Raw genomic sequence first — 20830 nt, forward strand, 5'->3', positions numbered from 1 at the left:
ATCATTTACAACAAAATGGTGGGATCTTGATAACATGATACGGAGTGAAATTAGTAATTCAGAAAAAAACAAGAACTACATGATTCCATACATTGGTGGGATATAAAAACGAGATTAAGAGACATGGACAAGAGTGTGGCGGTTACCGGGGGTGGCGGGAAGGGGGGCACGGGAGGGAAGGCGACGAGGGGGAGGGGGAGGGGCACAAAAAACCTAGAAAAAAGGTGACAGAGGACAATCTGACTTTGGGTAATGGGTATGCAACATCAGTGAATGACAAGATAATCTGGACATGTTTTCTTTGAATATATATACCCTGATTTATTGATGTCACCCCATTAACATTAAAAAAATTTATAAAAAAAAGACACACACATACACAAAAAAAATAAAGTTGGAAATTACCTGCTGATCCATAGGTTGCAAGATTGAAGTTGTGTTGGGTGGGAGGTAGAGGACTTTTAATAATTTGAACTCATCGAGAATGTCATCTTCAAGACCTGGTGGGTGGGCTAGAACATTTTCAAGGATTAGTAGTGCATTCATCAGGAGTTCATTTTCTTGAAGATATGTCTTCACTGCAGGACCAAAGACAAGATTTGGCCATTCAATAAAAAACTGCCATGTAACCCATGCCCTAGCATTGGCATGCCATGTAACCATCAGTTTTTCTTTAAGAATCTTGTGAGTCTTAAAAAGCTCAAGGATTTTTGGAATGATACACTAGCAGTGGCTTTACTTCACAGTTACCACTAGCATTTGTACACAATGCAAGGGTCAGACGGTTCTTCATGGGTTTATGGCCTGGCAGCTTCTTCTTCTCTGCAGTGATGAAAGTACTCCAGGGCATTTTTTCTAAAACAATCCTGTTTTATTACAGTTGAACACTTGTTGGAGGATGTAGCCTTCCTTTGCGATAAGAGCAGAAAAACGTGTGATGTGCTCCTCAGCTGCCTTAACATCAGCATTCACAGCTTCACAATGCCTCACCACCAAGTGGATGCCAGATCTCTTCTTGAAATTTTAAAACCAGCCATGAATTGCCTTAAACGTGTCTTCTGCTGCCTCTTTTGAGGTGGATGGTTCTTTCTTCTTCAAGTCGCCATAAATAATACATGCCTTTTCACATATTACAGTCTCCATCACTGTATCTCCTGCCAGCTCTTTCTCTTTCACCTAAATCAGCAGAAGCTTCTCCATTTCTTCATGGATATTTGTCCTTAATTGGCACAGAATTGTAGTTCCATTCACTGGATTTGTGCTTTTGATGGCATCCTTTTGTTTAAGGATAGTACAAATTGTAGATGTATTGCGGTCCTACAGCCTTGCCAGCTCAATCACTTGTACACCATGCTCATGTTTTCCTATTATTTCTTGCTTTACTTCCATTGACATCATTCTCTTCTTCCTCTCACCACTGTCATTTACACTCACTTTCTTCGGCCCCATAATAGCTCACAGAAAAGTTAGTAAAAATGATGCAAGAACGAGTACAACACATGGGATTTGACTTGATTCTGCAGGTAACTCATGAGAAAGAATGAGATGCTGATGTTGTGCTGCAGATACTGGACCCATGCGCCAATGCGCCAACTACTGCAACTTCCCGAATCATGACTCATATCTCAGAATTTCACTCGGATCTCAATCAAAAATACACACAGCAAAAGGAGTACTGAGAGGGAAGTTCATAGCACTACAGGCACACTTTAAGAAGCTAGAAAAAGCTCAAATAAACAACTTAACCCTGCATCTAAAAAACCTAGAAAAAGAACAGCAAGTAAAGCCTAAATGTAGTAGAAGGAAGGAAATAATAAAGATCAGAACAGAAATAAATGACATAGAGAATAAAGAAACAATACAGAGGATCAATGAAAGTAGGAGCTGGTTTTTTGAAAAAGTAAACAAGATTGATGAACCTTTAACTAGACTCACCAAGAAAAAGAGAGAGAGGACTCAAATAAATAAAATTAGAACTGAGAGGGGAGAAATAACAACTGACACAACAGAAATACAAAGGATTGTAAGAAAATACTATGAAGAACTGTATGCCAAAAAACTAGACAACCTAGATGAAATGGACAAATTCCTTGAAACATACAATCTTCCAAAAATTAGTCTGGATGAATCAGAAAACCTAAACAGATCGATTACACCAAATGAGATCAAAACAGTTATCAAAAAATTCCCAACAAAGAAAAGTCCTGGGCCAGATGGCTTCACAAGTGAATTCTACCAACTATTCAAAGAAGAACTAACTCCTATCCTTCTCAAGCTATTTCAAAAAATTCAAGAGGAAGGAAGACTTCCAAGCTCCTTTTATGAGGCGAGCATAATTCTGATTCCAAAACCAGGCAAAGACAACACAAAGAAAGAAAATTATAGGCCAATATCCCTGATGAATATAGATGCTAAAATCCTCAACAAAATATTAGCAAACTGGATCCAACAATATATGGAAAATATCATACACCATGATCAAGTGGGATTTATTCTGGGGAGGCAAGGCTGGTACAATATTCACAAATCTATCAATGTTATTCATCACATAAATGAAAGGAAGGAGAAAAACCACATGATAATTTCAATAGATGCAGAAAAAGCATTTGATAAAATCCAGCATCCATTTATGATCAAAACTCTCAGCAAAGTGGGAATACAGGGAACATACCTCAATATGATAAAAGCCATCTATGACAAACCCACAGCCAACATCATACTCAATGGGGAAAAATTAAAAGCAATCCCCTTAAGATCAGGAACAAGGCAGGGTTGCCCCCTTTCACCACTCTTATTAAACATAGTCCTGGAAGTCCTAGCCACAACAATCAGACAAGAAGAAGTAATACAAGGCATTCAAGTTGGAAAAGAAGAAATGAAGCTATCATTATTTGCAGATGATATGATATTGTATACAGAAAATCCTAAAGCCTCAGTCAAAAAACGACTGGACCTGATAAATTAATTCAGCAAAGTGGCAGGATATAAAATTAATACTCAGAAATCAGAGGCATTTTTATACACCAACAATGAACAATCAGAAAGGGAAATTAAGGAAATAATCCCTTTCACTATTGCAACCAAAAAAATAAAGTACCTACGAGTACATTTAACCAAGGAGACTAAAGACTTTTACTCGGAAAATTATAAAACATTGATAAAAGAAATCTAGGAAGATACAAACAAGTGGAAGCATATACCATGCTCATGGTTAGGAAGAATAAACATCATTAAAATGTCTATATTACCCAAAGTAATTTATAAATTCAATGCAATACCAATTAAAATACCAGTGACATACTTTAAAGATATAGATCACATATTCCAAAAATTTATATGGAACCAAAGAAGAACACGAATAGACTCAGCAATCTTAAAAAAGAAGAATAAAGGGGATGGTATCACACTTCCTGATATCAAGCTATACTACAAGGCCATTGTACTCAAAACAGCCTGGTACTGGCATAAGAACAGGCACATAGATCAATGGAACAGAACAGAGAACCCAGAAATAAACCCACAGCTCTATGGACAACTGATATTTGACAAAGGAGGTAAGGAAATACAATGGAGTAAAGACAGCCTCTTCAACAAACGATGTTGGGAAAATTGGACAACAACCTGCAAAAATATGAAACTAGACCACCAACTTACACCATTCACAAAAATAAACTCAAAATGGATAAAAGACTTAAATGTAAGGCATGAAACCAAAAGCATCTTAGAGGAAAACATAGGCAGTAAGCTCTCTGACATCTCTTGCAGCGATATATTGTATTTGCTGACTTATCTCCACGGGCAAGTGAAATAAAAGACAGGATAAACAAATGGGATTATATCAAATTAAAAAGCTTTTGCACGGCCAAAGACAATAAGAACAGAATAAAAAGACAAACTACACAATGGGAGAACATATTTGACAGTATGTCTGATAAGGGGTTAATAACCAAAATTTATAAAGAACTTGTAAATCTCAACACCAGAAAGAGAAACAATCCAATCAAAAAATCGGCAAAAGAAATGAATAGACACTTCTCCAAAGAGGACATACAGATGGCCAAGAGGCATATGAAAAAATGCTCAACATCACTAATCATTAGAGAAATGCAAATTAAAACCACAATGAGATATCACCTCACACCGGTTGGAATGGCACTCATCAGCAAAACAACACAGAATAAGTGCTGGCAAGGATGTGGAGAAAAGGGAACCCTCCTGCATTGCTGGTGGGAATGCAGACTGGTGCAGCCTCTGTGGAAAACAGTATGGAGATTCCTCAAAAAATTGAAAATCAAACTGCCTTTTGACCGAGCCATCCCACTTTTAGGAATATACTCCAAGGACACCATAGAATGGTTCCAGAAGGAGAAATGCACCCCCATGTTTATAGCAGCATTGTTCACAATAGCGAAGATCTGGAAACAGCCCACGTGTCCGTCAGAGGACGAGTGAATTAAAAAGCTTTGGTACATATATACTATGGAATACTACTCAGCCATAAGAAATCATGACATTGGATCATTTTCAATAACATGGATGGACCTTGATAACATTATGAGTGAAATAAGTAAATTAGAAAAAAACTAAGAACTATATGAACCAATGCATAGATGGGACATAAAAATGAGACTTAGAGACATGGACAAGAATGTGATGGTAACAGGGCATGGGGTGGAGGGGTGGGAAAGGGGCGAGGAATGAGAGAGAGGGAGTGGGGGGAGGGTAGGGGCACAAAGAAAACCAGATAGAAGGTGATGGAGGACGATTTGACTTTGAATGAGGGGTATGCAGCATAATCAAAGGTCAAAATAATCTGGAGATGTTTTCTCGGAAAATATGTACCCTGATTTATCAATGTCACTGCATTAAAATTAAAAAAATAAGATTTAAAAAAAAATACAGAATGAGTCGCAGCTCATATCTTAAAAAAATTGTATGTTGTTCTGCTCGTATCTCAAGGTACCACTGTAGACTGAAATCCTGCTCTTTTCCCCACTAATGCTTTCAGGTTGTCTCTTCTAGTTTCTGGGTCTGTAAGCTGGGGCTCTGGTCCTAAGGATGAGGAGCCCCACCTCCTCGGATCTCTCTCCCCACAATGAGAATCCCTCTGGACCCTCAGCTATCCCTTGCTCCTGGGAGCGGGGAACCCTCACTGTGTTCCCGCACTTCCTACCAGTCTTGGTGTGGTTTCTTCTGTGCTTCTTGTTTTTCGAGTCCTGTTCTTTTAGTCCAAAGTTGTTTTTTTCACGATGATTATTCTTAAATTAATTTGTAATCCAGTTTTTTCCTGGGAGGTGGCAGTTTGTATGTCTGCCTACTCCACTGCCATCTTTTCTCTTCCAATTGGCTTTTATCTACTCTTGGCCAGTGAGTGTAGCCCCTGTGTTCCTAAGGTGTGGTCTGCCCACCGGCCCACTGCTGCCTCCTTGGGCACTCTGGCATGGGCACTGCCGTCATCTGCCCACCACTGCAGCCACCACAGGTGTGCCTGCCCTTAAGCAAGTACTCCGCAGTGTGGGGGGTGTTGTAGCACAGAGCTCAGTACTCAAAACCCGTATCCCTGACACACCCCCTGTTTCTAAACAAAGTGACTCTTTGCTCTGATTGGAGCAAGAAGGCCTCCAGTAGGTGGGGTAATTGCTTCCCTTTATTGGTGTTGTTTTTTGAGGAAAAATGGCCACTTTATATTTGGGGAGTGACTCAGCACAGGGGTTAGGGTGGCTGTCCCCCACAGTGTCTCTACCTGTGCCTCCAAGATTACACTGTCTTCTCGCAACTCCACTCCTCTCAGCTCTCCCCACTCCTGGAGCCCCGGGTAAATGACTGTGAACGAGGTTTTCTTTGTGGTCCCTTTAAGATGGAACCGGGATCTGAGTGTTCTGTCTCTTTCTCACAAACAGTAACCCAGCTCTTTTCTCAGCTAAATACTGTCCGTGTGCCTCTTCTGGTCTTTGGGGTTCTAGACTGAAGATCTGGTCCTGGGGCTGAGGACCCACAACTGTCCAGGCAACCAACCCTGCCTTGAGAGTCCCTCTGGGCCTGCACTCACTCCTGGGAGTGGGGCAGCCCTTTCCACATCCCCACCCTTCTTACCAATCTAAGTGTGGTTTCTTCAGTGATCCTTGGTTATAGATTCCTTTTAGTATAGTCCAAACTTGGCTTTTCAAGATGATTGTTTTTAAGTTGTAATCCACTTTGGTTCTGGGAGATGGGAGTTGGAACTTCTACCTACTTCATCGTCATCTTCTCTCAGGTCACCTCACTTCTTTCCTTTTGTTCCTCAACCCTAAGTGTCGTAGCTTCCCTGGCAATTATTAATACCAGCCCTGGCTAAGGCACATATGAAAGTTTATGATTCTTGCTCCCCTCTCCTCTTTTTTCTCCAGACATGGAAAGGTCACTGAGGGTTCCGAGCACTTCCAGAGCTGGGTGTGGGGCTGTGGCTGGGGCCCCCGTGCCCACACTCTGACCCTTTTCCGATGGCAGCACTCCCTCAAGTGCTCTTGGCCCTCTACATTTTACTTTTTTAAGTAAAAGAAAAAAAGCTTCTGAGGCTCACAAAAAAGATATGTGAAGTTTATGATGTTGATTTAATAACAGAAGGCATATGTCAGAATTGGTTTAGAAAATTCCATTCTGGAGATTTTTCAGTCAAAGTTGACTAACGTTCTGGTCGACCTACTGAAGTTGATGATGACCAAATCAAAGTCATAATTGAAGGGAATTGTCATATAACTGAGAGATTGCAGAAGTGTTAAATGTATTGCACTCAACAATTGAAAATCACTTAAAATATCTTGGACTCTGTAAGAAGCTTGATATTTGGGTTCCACATGAATCAAAAGAGATTCACTTAACACAGCAAATCAATATTTGCCATATTCATCTCAAGCACAATGAATCCAACTGTTTTTTGAAAAGAATCATCACTGGTGATAAAAAATGGGTCATCTACACAGTAACATCATTCAAGAACAATCATGGTGCAAGCATGATAAACCAGCACAAACCACATCTAAAGCTGAATTGCATCAGAAAAGAGGTTATGCTGTCAATTTGGTGGGACTACAAAGGTGTTGTATATTTTGAGCTACTTCCAAGAAACCAGATGATCAATTCAGATGTTTACTGTCAACAACTAATAAAACTGGATGAAACAATCAAAGAAAAACAGCCAGAATTGGCAAATTGCCAAGGAATTCTTTTCCACCATGATAATGCAAAGTTTCATATATCTTTACTTACTCCTGGGAAATTATTGGAACTAGGTTGGGAAGTGATTTTGTGTCCCCCCATATAGCCCTGATCTGGCACCATCTGATTACCATTTATTTCGAAGTTTGAAAAACTCTGAATGGTAAAACATTCACAAATAATGATGACCTTAAATCACACTTGGTTCAGTTTTTTGCTGATAAGGACCAAAATTTCTATGAGCACGGAATCATGAAGCTGCAAGAAAGGTGGCAAAAGGTCATTGAACAAAATGGAAAACATATAATTGATTAAAATTTATTCTTTGTATAAAAAATGAGTTTTAATTCACACTACAAAACCAAAATTACTTTCTTGCCAACTCAATATAATGGAATACTACTTAACCATAAGAAATGATGACACAGTGACATTCACGACAACATGGCTGGACCTTGAGAACATTATACTGAGTGAAATAAGTAAATTAGAAAAAACTAAGAACTATATGACTTAACACATAGGTGGGATATAAAACTGAGACTTATAGACATAAGTAAAAGTGAAGTGATTAGCTGGGGGAAGGGAACATGGGGGAGGAGGAATGGGATTTGAGTGAAAGGGGAGGGAGAAGTGGGTGGGGGGAAGGTTGTAAAGAGGGACAAATATAAGGTGACAGAAAATGATTTGACTTTGGGTGATGGATATACAACATAATCAACAATTTAAATGCTGTAGAAATGTTAACTTGAAACCTATGTACTCTTATTGATCAGTCACCCTGTTAAATTTAATTTTAAAAATAAAATTTAAAAATTAAAAATAGTAAAAAATAAAAATAACCACAATAACTGGTATGTTTTTTAAAAGTCTACAAAGGGGAAATCAGGCAGTATCTGGATTTTGTTTTCTTTTTTGCATCTTGAGAAAAATAAGAAAGAGAAATAGAAGAAGTTGATTGTTCAGGATTAGCAAGGGGGGACAAGTGAGGAAAAATAGTATGCAAGGCAGGAGGTAAAGCAAGGTTTAGTCAGTATATATAATTATAGAAAAGACATAAAAACAAGACTCAGAGACATGGACAAGGGTTTGGAAGTTACTGGGGAGTGGGGGGTGGGGAAGAGAGGGAAGGAAAGGGAAGGGAGAGGGGGAGTATCACAAAGAAAACTAGATAGAAGGTGACTGAGGACAATCTGACTTTGGGTGATGGGTATGCAACATAATTGAATGACAAGATAACCTGGACATGTTTTCTTTGAACATATGTACCCTGCTTTATTGATGTAACCCCATTAAAATTAATAAAAATTTATATAAAAAAGGAAAAGACAGAAATACTGAAAGGAAATATATCAAAGTTACTGGGGTATTGGATAGTTGAGACTACATTTTATTTACATTTGGTTACATTTTATTTTTATCTTCTTTTTTTTTTGTTCTTATCTTCTTGTATGTGATTTTAAACATTTATTTTTCATTTTATTTTCCCTTCATAATGATGTGCAATTTTTTTAATTTAGGGGAAATTTTATTTATCAAGAAAATAAAGGCATAAAATATTTTAGGTATAGCCGTGGGTATTAACTCAAGTGCAAGGGCCGGCCACCCTAATAGCATGTAACACAGACATGCACATCACAAAATTTATTAGGCTTTTCCATTCTTCAGTGTCATTCCTTTTGGGTGGCCTGTCATTGTTACTTTCTCTGTCATATTAATGTTCCATTTTGCCCTCCCTCCCTTTCTTGGTTGACCATAGTTATAAAGAAACATTACCTGTTATTTATAAGATGCACATTTTTGTAGTTTGGATATTGGGATGTACCTTACAATCAATGACTTATTTCAAGGGACAATGAATAAATAAAAAGATACTATCAATTTGTAGAAAAGGAAAACGAATCACTTTATAGCAAAGGAACTTAGCAGACACCATCATTATCAAATGATTACAGCATACTGAATGAAAAGATACATCAATATCACATACTCTTTGATAGAAGGCAAATCATTTTTGTGACTTTCTTGCAAAAATGTATAACCTATCAAATCATGAGAAAACATTTAAGAAGCATTCTATAAAATAACTGACTCATTGAAAGTGTCATGGAAAGGAAACACTGAGAAACTGTCACAGATTGGACACGATTAAGGAGACATGACAAGTCAAGGACATGGGGGGTTCCAAACTGGATTCTGAAATGGGGAAAGGAAGAGGGCAAGTTGGTGAAATAAAAATATGATCTCTGGTTTAGTTAATAATAGTGTACTAGAGTTAATTTCCTGATTTTGTTAACTATGTTATGTGTTGTATATAAATAGGTGACACTATAGGAAACTGGATGAAAGGTATGCAGGAACTTTCTGTACAATTTTCACAACATTGGTGTGTCTATAACTATTTCAAAAATAAAAGTTTAAAAAGTGAGACTGAAATATAAATATGTATTTAAGTACTAATTACAATTCCATTTTTCTTTCAAAAGTGGTTTTTGCAATGTCCAATATAGCATTGACTTTAACCAAAGATACTTCCTCTTTTAGGTCAGTATCATAAAAACTATAGGTAATTCAGTAAAATGTTATTTTCTGTGAGTCTAAGGGTGACAGATGTTGCTTTTGTGTATTTTAGTAAGGAAGAACCCTCTGATGGAGCTCAAAATATGGTCCCAAATCTTGCATAATCTAGAGACCCTTAGGATTATGTTGCTAGGAGTCTTCTGATTCTGGTAAGTTTTCCATTGTCAAATAAGGGTGAAGTGAATATTCACTCAAAAATTTATCAAATTTTAAACTAGAGAAAACTGCTGTGACTAGTAATGTTAGTACTGAATATACTGGTAACTCAGGACAATTTAATCTACAAAGATAGGTTCACATTCATATGCCTATAGAATAGGTTTCACTTATATCATGCTTGTGAAAATATTTATGCTTGTGATCATATATGATGTTTGAAGATAGTGTAGAGCTGTTTTATGTGTGTTACTCACCCAATTCAAATATTTTAGGAATGTATAAGCATAAACATGATTGTTGTCTGACTATGCTTGCTGCTATGGCCTTTTCTGAAAACTTTTTATTACAAAACTATCCAAAATGATGAGTGGATTGAGAAGATGTGATAGGTGTTGATATATCATAATGAAATAATGACAACATTTATATTCTTTTGGGAAAACAGACAGTGATATCATATTATTTCAGGTACAGAAAGGAAGGTTCAAGATTATCATGCCATTGTTGAAGCAGAATATGTAAAGATAACAATCTTTGTTATGAAAATAATCTCAAAGTTTTTAGGTTGGTATTTTTAGTGATGATGTTTTGTTAACTCTCAGAGACATCCACTAAAAATACCAAATCAAATCAATGGTAAACTATAATATCAATAATTTGCTACAAAACAGGCAATACTTTGGAGAAAAATTTTTAAATAATTTGTGTCAAGCAGATTAGGCAATTGATTCAAAAACAGCTGCATATCAACATAACACAAGACTCTTCTATGTAGCTGGAAATTAATCTATGGGTTACACTGTCTTGTGCTCTATCTGAAGACAGTGCAACCTTCATCACTGAACATCAGCATTCATGGAATAATGGCCATAGCACTTCAGCACAATGCACAAAAATTGTCAAGCTTGCTCTCTTTATTTTCAGAACATTCCCTCATCATGAATTCAGTATAGGACATTATATCTATTGTGCGTATTATGAAGGCAAAGATTCATCATCATTTGGTATAGTACATAGTATTAATGAGGTCCTTACAAAAACAAAACTGCAAAAACGAAACAGCAACAACAAAAAGCAACAGCCTAAAACTCAACAAATGGTTGCTTCAGTCATTTATTCATGAAAAAAGAAACAGTGCACAGATGCATTTCAAAGGAATTTCAATTATACAAACTCAAGGAGGGTAGCAAAGATTGTGATAACCATTAAGATGTGTTATTTGTATATTATAAATATGATAGTAGTATAATCCACATAGGTCAGTTACCCTCAACTTAACATACATTTCAAGTATATCATCAGTAAGAGATAATATATATTTTAAAAAAGGAAATAAAGAGCTTTTGTGAAGACATGGATCTGTGACAATTGTGCAATTTAAATAAAAAAGTAATCATTTAAAAGGCAGTGTATGTTTGAAATATTAAATTTATATTAAAATTTTATAATATAATCATAATATGTTGTAAATCATCTATATCCTGCGTGACTTGTCACAATGTAACAATGCAAAATTATTTTTTAAAACTCTGTATGCAGTGATTAGTTAGTATATTTAAGTAATTAAGTGGCTTGTTAATATTCATTATCTTTGTATTAATAGTTTCTGAGTTAAACACTTTTCAAGCTTTTAAATAATAGTGCAGTATACATTTGGTTAACAATCATTTTCCATACTACTTTCCCTAGAAATGTTTCCTCCCTGGCACTCCATACTGTCCTTAAATGGACGAACTGATTTAAACTGTAACAATAATTAAGAATATCACATATCTTCTTCCACAAATATCTGGGAAGACAGACTTTACAAATTATGTGGGACATAATTTACTCTTGAAATACAACTTACTAGCTCTAATTAGAATAACTTGTGTCTAAGGAGAATATGAGAAAGATTGGGGTAGCAAATTTCCCCAGTAATGAGATTTTTTTTTTTTTGCTTATCATGTGTCTGTAGACTTTTAAAAATATAATACCATTATTAATATATAATATACATACTATCCAATTCACCAATTTAAAGTGTACAGGTAGCAATGAGTATTAGCATATTTAAAAATTATGCAGCCATTACCTCCAATTCCAGAATATTTTCATCATCCTCAAAGAAAAATCCATACTCCTTAAGTAGCTACACTACTTTCCTCCTTGCCTAGGTCCTTACAACCACTAATTTGCTTTCTGACTCTATGGATTGCCTATTCTGGATATTTAATATAAAAAGAAAGATGCAAAATTTGGCCCTTCTGACTGGCTTTTTTGATTTTGCATAATGTTTTTCAGGTTCATTCATGTTGTAGCATCTACCAGTGCTTCATTCCCTACCCCCTTTTAAGCAAGAGACAGACAGACAGGAAGGGAGAGAAAGGAGAAGCATGAATTCATAGTTGTGGCACTTTAATTGAACATGGATTGCTTCTCGTATGTGCATTGACTGAGGAGCTCAAACCTAGTCAGTGACCCCTTGCTCAAGCCAGTGACCTTGAGCTCAAGCCAGCGACCATGGGGTCATGTTTATGATCCCACGTCTAAGCCAGTGACTCCATGCTCTATTTGGTGAACTTCAAAACGCCATCATTTTCTTACTGAGTAGTGAGATTTTCATTGTATACTTTTTTGGTATGACTTTGTTCTCTTAAAGCTGACTAGTTCCTGATAAATGTGTTTTGATAACATAGATAATAAGCTATATATAATTCAGTAAAGAGGTTCTCTAGATTATATAAGGATTATGATCACTGTATTCAAAACCTAAATCCTAGACAAAAAAAAATATAGCAAGGCTGCAATTTCTCATTCCTACAAAAATTCTTGATTTCTTTTTCCTTTAAGTCTATCTCTCTTGATCAGTGGCTTTGCTGGGGTGAAATTTAGCCTGGCTTAATTGTACAAACACAAGATCTACATCTTGTCTTTTAAAAAAATTAACACTTTCATGCTATTATTAACTTTACCAATTTCAAATCACATCATATGTCCAAAAAAGAGAAATCAACAGATTTAATTTAAACATTATGTGCATTTAGATAAGACTCACCTTTAAAGAATCAAAACAAGCCACCACATGACCATTTTCCACATGGCAAACTCTTGACGGATGGGCAAACATGCAGTCTGCATCAGCTCGAGAGCAGGTTCCTCTCTGAAATTCTCTACAGACTTCTAAAGTCAGCCACTTGGTATCGCGAACCAGGGTAACATTGACAGCCATCATATTGAAAAAAAATTAAAATAAAGTGTACCCTCTCTAGGACAATATTACTGTTGTTATTAAAAGATTAAAAATGAATCCAATCTAAATGTAAAAAGATCACAGATTGCTTTGGTGAAATCTTTCTTCATTAGCACTTAGCTTTTTATTTAAGTTGAATTAGATTTAGTCAAACTCAAAGCCAATTATATAATAAAAACTGTACCAGAAAAACTAAAAATCAGTTAGAGACCAACTCATAAGAAGGGAACCATAAAGGTTAAAATATTAACAGTTTTATTTTGTTTTTCTGCAAAAGTTACTTCAAATAACTGGTGGACTTTAAAAAATAATTATGTATTCTCTAGTTGATGTTTTCAATTATTCTTCCAAAAAGTGTATGTTGCTGGCTGTGTTTCAATTGGTGGAATAGTCTCAGTTCAGGGGGAGAAAAGTTTTTCTCCCTATTTTACAACTATAAGAAAAAAAATTGCTTCAAAATCAGGATGAAGATACTTGACTATAAAAATTGAAAATTAAATAAATAAAATGAACGGACAAGTTGCTGAAGGTGAATTACAGGCACACCAGGTTTTGACAGTGGTAGTTGTAAGGTGAGGGTTTTATAAAGTGACAACTCTAGAGCAGAATCAAGGCAGCAGAGTTTTCAGAAATGACACTTTTCAGAAACCTGCAAAAAAATAATAAAATTAGCAAATATAATATAATGATTTTGACTTAAACTCCAAATTTGGAAACAAAGCAACCATTTCCTATTTAAAACAAGAAGCACGTCATCCGGCTTGAGTGTGGACTCATCAGCTTGAGCTCGAGGTCGCCAGCTTGAGCCTGGGATCATAGACATGACCCCATGGTTGCTGCCTTGAGCACAAAAGTCACTGGGTTGAGCCAAGGGTCACTTGCTCTGCTGGAATCCCCGGTCAAGGCACATATGAGAAAGCAATCAATTACCAACTAAGATGTCACAATTAAATATTGATGCTTCCAGACTGTCTGTTCCTGTCTGACCCCACCCTTCTGTCACGCTAAAAACAAAGAAACCAAACAGGAAGCATATAAAATACTGACAGTGCAACACAGTGTAGTGAGCCATTGTAAATAAAATGGGCATTCCCCAGTGTAGAATTGTACATAGTAAAGTGAAGCAAATACTCAGATTTACTGTTGCAATATAAGGCCGGACAACAACCCAATAACCCAATTTAAAAGAAGTAAATGCTTAATTTTTATCTGTTTTAAGGAAGAAATTCATTCTAGGTTCCACTGCACAGAAAATGACAGAACTAGACATTACAATCTCCTATGCAGTCATGATCCACCTGCATGTATACAGTTTCTAAGGGCTACCAAAAATCTGTCTTTAAATTGGCTTTAGTATGTTCTGATTGAAGGATTGATTACCTCTTCTCAAATAAAAAAAAATTAGTAATTTTTATGGAAATTTAAGTTGCTTTAAGAGGTAATTTTGTGTGTGTACTTAAAATTTAGTTGCTGATGATCACAACATAACTAGCTGGAGACCCACTGAAAATGAAGTAGGATAGAGGCTGGAAATGTAAAATGTGCTTCAGTTAAAGAACTCCTTTGAAATGATGCTGGATTTCTTTCTTTTTTTTTCTTTCTATGTGTATGCATAATCAGTTATCAGTCTCTAAGAAGGGATATTGGAACAACTTAGAAAAAGGTTTCATCATATACAAATAAATGAGACAGAAAGCACTGTTCACTCACATCAAATATTGTGCAGCTTTGAGCTTTGCAGTTTAATCCAGTGTCAACCAGCAACAATTTTTAGCAACTCTACTTATAATATACATGAAAGATTAATTTACTGGCATTATGAACACATATTGAAATTACAGGCATTTCCAAACACAAAAGTAAGTCCTGAGTATCAAATAAATCTAGAATTAAAGTTCCTAAAAACATCTCATTTAATTTTTTAAAACAATGTCTTCTATAACTTTTTAGAGTTTGAATTTTTCTATTTGTCCTTTCCATATTCAAGATGAAGCTCAGCCTGACCTGTGGTGGCGCAGTGGATAAGTCATCAACCTGCAATGCTGAGGTCACCGGTTCGAGATCCTGGGCTTGCTTGGACAAGGCACATATGGGAATTGAGGCTTTCTGCCCCTCCCCCCCACCCTTTCTCTGTGTCTCTTTTTCTCTCCTTCCTCTCTAAAATGAATAAGTAAATAAAAATTTAAATTTAAAAAAGGATGAAGTTCAATGTCATCTAATTCTTCATATGCCAATGGGAAATTAAGTATCTAGATAATCTGTACAAGCTCACACATTGAAAAGTAAAACATGCGCTTCTCTGAGTCATTCTTCGTGAAAATCTTTCTATAAGTTGTTATATGTAACTTTGCCTTCTTTGAAAATATTGAAAATAAAATGGCCTCTGGTTGAAGAATCGAGATCACAAATGTCCTGGGAGGTATTATACTTCTCTTTCAGTGGCAGATGGATATTTTTCAGTTTTGTTTTATACTTTAAAAAGTATGTATTCATTTAAATTTTATATTTCAATTATAATTTATATTCACCATGATTTTGTATTAATTTCAGGCGCACATTGTAGTGGTTAGACATCTACTCTTACTCATCTTCCTGCCATAATATCTGCCATAGTGAACTTCTCTTCAGAAAAACATTATAGTCAATTGTGACTGTTGAATAAGAGTTAGTTACTCAGTGAATGAGGGGCCTAAGGGAGCAAAGTGCAGGGCTTTCATGGAGAAGACCTGACTGCTCTTATTTGTATAAGAGTCCCTTCACAATATGTTCCATGCAAGACCATATTCTAGAGGGCTAAGTTTGCCAGGCAAATAAATTTGAGAAAACAAAATATATCTGCATATGTAGCTAAATAGGATAAATGCAAGTGAAAACCACAATGTGGTAATATTTCACACTCATTAGGATGGTTATAATAAAAAAAAAATAGGAAAGAAATTGGAGCTGTCATACATTGCTGGTGGGAGTGTAAAAGAGTGCAGCTGCTGTGGCAGTCTGACACTTTCTCAAAATGTTAAACAGTTACTAGATGACCTAGCACTTCTATGCCTAGATATATACCTAAAAGAATTGAAATTTCAAATTCTCAGAGATATTTGCACACTCATGTTCATAGCAGCACAATTCATGATAGACAAAAGGTAGAAAAAACACGTGTCTATCAACAGATGAATGGATCACAAACTGTGATATATCCATAAAGTGGAATATTATTCTACCATCAAAAGGAATGAAGCACAGGACCTAGGACTGCGAGGTCCCAGGTTCGAAAACCTGAGGTCACCAATTTGTACATGGGCTTATCTGGCTTGAGAGTAGGTTCACTGACTGACACAGTATATAATAAAACTACTCTAAAAGTGTATATTCTGTCACTTTTAAAGTTTATATTTAAATATTTAAGTTATTAAAATCTTACCCTACATTATATAAGCTGCCTGAACACATTTTTTTTATATTTATACATATAAACAGTGATGTTCTGGAAAAATATTTTTTCTACAGAGATCCATGAAGTAAGAAACAGACAATAAATAATAAATTTGAATTTTAAACTTTTACAGGGATGACGTCAGAGTGATGGCGCGGTAGGAAGTGATACCGAAAATCTCCCCATAAACTCAACAAATTCTTCAACCAGAAACAGAAAAACCTATCCTTGGAGTCTTCAGATGCTTCACAACACACCCGAAGGTAGGGTCGAGCGAAAGATTGGCTAGATATATGGTCAAACCCTGGGGGAAATAAGGAGTAAGAAATGCTCCGCCTTCCTCTCTAAACCAAACAGGATGGCTTTCACTGAGAACTGAGAATATAGAAACTAAGGTGGGCATAGGGAGTGAATAGATCCAGGCCGCGGTACAAACAGCCAAACCAGGCTGTGGCACGGAGATCCAAGCCGCGGAAAAACCTAGGCAATTCAAGCTAACACGTGCGCCAAACCCAGACAAAGAAAGACAAGTGGGGCAGCCATTTTCCGCATCTCCTGGTCGGTGCGCGCATGGATAGTGGGCAAGAGATTCCTACGAACACTTCAGGGGTGGGCACAGCCCGTGCTAACCCACAGAGAAGCAGAATCAGAGGCCTCTGTGTGGGCAAAAAGCGGCATCTCCTAGGAGCCCCAGCTCCCTGAGGGGACCGGGCACGGGGAGGGAGCTGGAGCCAACTCCAATGGCGGAACTTTTCTGTGCGGGAGGAGGGCTTTCTCGGAGTGAGAGGCGTCCCGCCTGAGCCTGACATTCTGGTCAGCACTCACGGAGAGTGGGCAGGAGATTCCTCTGAACTCCTCAGGGGTGGGCGCCCGTGTTTTCCCACAGAGGAGCAGAGTCAGAGGCCTGTGAACGGGTCAGGAGAGGAATCTCTGAGCCGCCCCAGCACCCTGAGGGGGCCGCGCACAGGGATAGAGCGAGAGCCAATTCCAACGCTCGATCTTTTCCGTGCGGATAGGGATTTCACTCGAAGTGCGACACGGCTGCTCTGACATCCTGGTGGGTGTGCACGGAGAGTGGGCAAGAGATTCCTCCGAACGCCTCAGGAGTGGGCACCCATGTTATCCCACAGAGGGGCAGAGCCAGAGGTCTTTGAGTGGGCAAAAGCCCCACCTGATTATGCTAGCAGCTCTGACAGACTGAGCCTTACTCAGAGCCCTATGCTAAGTGGGAATAGAGTGGGGAGTTGCCAGCTCTTTGAGCCTCTTACTATCCAGCCAGAGGCAGCAGCAACCCCATAGCTGGATTATCAGGCTTCTAATTGTGGAAGGAAAGACTAGGAGAGAGGCTCCAGGAACACTCTCACAGTGAGAGACCCTCTCACTGTTGGAGCCTATAAACACTAATGAGCCTCGACTGCCAACGAGACTGAAGCCCAATACATGACATCGCCATAGAGAATTATCAACTGCAAACCTCTTCTAGAGAGTGCCACAGGAGCAGAACCCGGGGTACAAAGTCACTGACCAGGAAGAGAGACAGAAAAGAAAAAGCAAGATGATAACCTCTCAAAATCAAGAATAATCTGCAGACTTTATAACCTATCCCATTTTATTATATTTGTTCATCTGTGTCTCTTTTCTTCATTCTTGATTTTTTGTTTTTGTTTTTTTCTATTCCAATTTGGTCATTTAATTCTCTCTCAGGCTTACTCTCACCTCTCTTTGAACTACACTACCCATAAGTGTTACATCTCCCATTATCTTTTCTTTCCTCCTCCTTTCTCTTATGAGAGTTGCAATCCAAAACCCCTAACTCTCTCTCTCTCTCCTCCTTTTTCTTTTTACTTCTTTTAGTGGTTCCATTTTCTCTCTCTCTCTCTCTCTCTCTCTCTCTCTTTTCTCCCTCTATATTAGTCTCTTCCTTTCTCCTTTATGTCTTCTCTCATTCAAAACTCAATAACGAACAAATTATCTTATCTGGGACTCAAACTTAAGTTTGTGGCAATTTGGAGGGTTTTTACTTCACCTTTTTAACACATTAGCAGTGCTCCCATCCCTGGCTCCCCATTTTATCTAGTTCTTGTTCCACTAAATACAATAGTAATTTTTTAATTTTCCACCCCTTTTTCCTGTTTCCCTCTTATTCCTCTCATTATAACTCGGATTCAGCCAACACCTAAAAGCAAATCATTTTATTCTTGACCAAAATTTTTTCCTTATTTGCTTTTTGTGGGTCTATACTGCCCCCCCGTTTTTATATATATATATATATTTTTTTCTTTTATTTATTTATTTTTTATTTTTCTTTTTTTTTTCTTTTTCCTTTACCCCTTTACTACTTCTCCCCAATTCAGGCCCTCCACTACAGGTATTGTTTGTTCTATTTAGTACAATATAATTCACAGTTCATCACAAGATTTTCTCAAGAAAGAGGGGAGAGGAGAGGAGAGGAAAAAAGGAGGGGAAGGAATAATTCCCTTTTTTCTCAAATTTTTATCTTATTTTATTTTTCTTTATTTAATGATTAATTTTTTTAAAAAAACTGCAATTTTTTATTTTTATATTTATTTTTTTAACTTTTTATTCCTTATAAAATCTCATTAATACTATCAAGATAACCACCCTCAGATGCCATTAAAGAAGAGAAAATCGAATATCATGGATACAAAAGAAAGAGAGGTAACACAGAGAGATGAGAAAAAATCTATGGAGAAAAAATTTAAGATATTGGAAACCTTGGAGTTAAACGACAGAGAATTTAAAATAAAAATCCTAAAAATACTCAGAGATATACAAGAAAACACAGAAAGGCAATTTAGGGAGCTCAGAAAACAACTCGATGAACACAAAGAGTATATCTCCAAGGAAATTGAAACTATAAAAACAAATCAAACAGAGATGAAAAACTCAATTCACGAGCTGAAAAACGAGGTAACAAGCTTAGCTAATAGAACAGGCCAGATAGAAGAGAGGATTAGCGAAATAGAAGACAAGCAACTTGAGGCACAACAAAGAGAAGAAGAAAGAGATTCAAAAATTAAAAAAAAATGAGATAGCCCTACAGGAATTATCTGACTCTATCAAAAAGAATAACATAAGAATAATAGGTACATCAGAGGGAGAAGAGAGAGAAAATGGATTGAAGAACATACTCAAACAAATAATAGATGAGAACTTCCCAAGCCTCTGGAAAGAACTAAAACCTCAAATTCTAGAAGGAAACAGAACTCCAAGTTTTCTTAACCCCAACACACCTACTTCAAGGCACATCATAATAAAATTGGCACAAACCAACTGCAAAGAAAAAATTCTCAAGGCAGCCAGGAAAAAGAAGAATACAACATATAAAGGAAGGCCCATTAGATTATCATCAGATTTCTCAACAGAAACTCTACAAGCTAGAAGAGAGTGGACTCCAATATTTAAAGTCTTGAAAGAGAGGAACTTTCAGCCACGAATACTATACCCATCAAAGCTCTCCTTCAAATATGAAGGAGAAATAAAAACATTCACAGATACAGAAAAGTTGAGAGAATTTATCACCAGAAAGCCCCCACTCCAGGAAATACTAAAGGGGGTTCTCCAATCAGATACAAAGAATAAAAAAAAAAAAACAACAAAGCCACAAGTAAAAGCTCCAAGAAGAACATAACAAAACCAACTTTAAACTCTGACAACAATAAGAAAGGGGGGGAGAGGATGGAGATTAACAGTAGCAAAGGGTGATGGAGTGCAAAAGTACTCACAAAATAGTGCACTACAATGAACAGGGTAGGAAAACTTTTCATTACTTAATGGTAACCACCATTGAAAAAACCACCACAGAAGCACATGATTTAAAAAAGATAGCAACAGGGGAAAGACGTATGGAACACAACCAAATAAAAACAAAAGATAAACAAACGAAAGAGAAGAATCAAACAAGGCACAAAACTAACAGAAAGCAATCTATAAAATGGCAATAAGGAACTCACAAGTGTCAATAATTGCACTAAATGTAAACGGATTAAACTCACCAATAAAAAGGCACAGAGTAGCTGAATGGATCAAAAAAGAAAATCCAACTGTATGCTGCCTACAAGAAACTCATCTAAGTAACAAGGATAAAAACAAATTCAAAGTGAAAGGCTGGAAAACAATACTCCAAGCAAATAACATCCAAAAAAAAGCAGGCGTAGCAATACTCATATCTGATGATGCTGACTACAAGACAGCAAAAGTACTAAGAGACAAAA

At 36.9% G+C, this 20830-nt stretch overlaps 1 protein-coding gene across 1 annotated transcript in view; it reads right to left on the bottom strand.

Moving 5' to 3' along the window:
• Positions 1-13144, bottom strand: part of MBNL3 (muscleblind like splicing regulator 3) — a 96710-nt gene extending 83566 nt beyond the window's left edge. The window contains exon 1 of the mRNA XM_066356474.1: positions 12971-13144. Coding sequence (XP_066212571.1) covers positions 12971-13144 — 174 coding nt within the window. The remainder of the gene's footprint in view (positions 1-12970) is intronic.
• Positions 13145-20830: the final 7686 nt, after the last annotated feature.

Source organism: Saccopteryx leptura, chromosome X (genome assembly GCF_036850995.1).
Source record: "Saccopteryx leptura isolate mSacLep1 chromosome X, mSacLep1_pri_phased_curated, whole genome shotgun sequence".
NCBI lineage: Eukaryota > Metazoa > Chordata > Mammalia > Chiroptera > Emballonuridae > Saccopteryx > Saccopteryx leptura.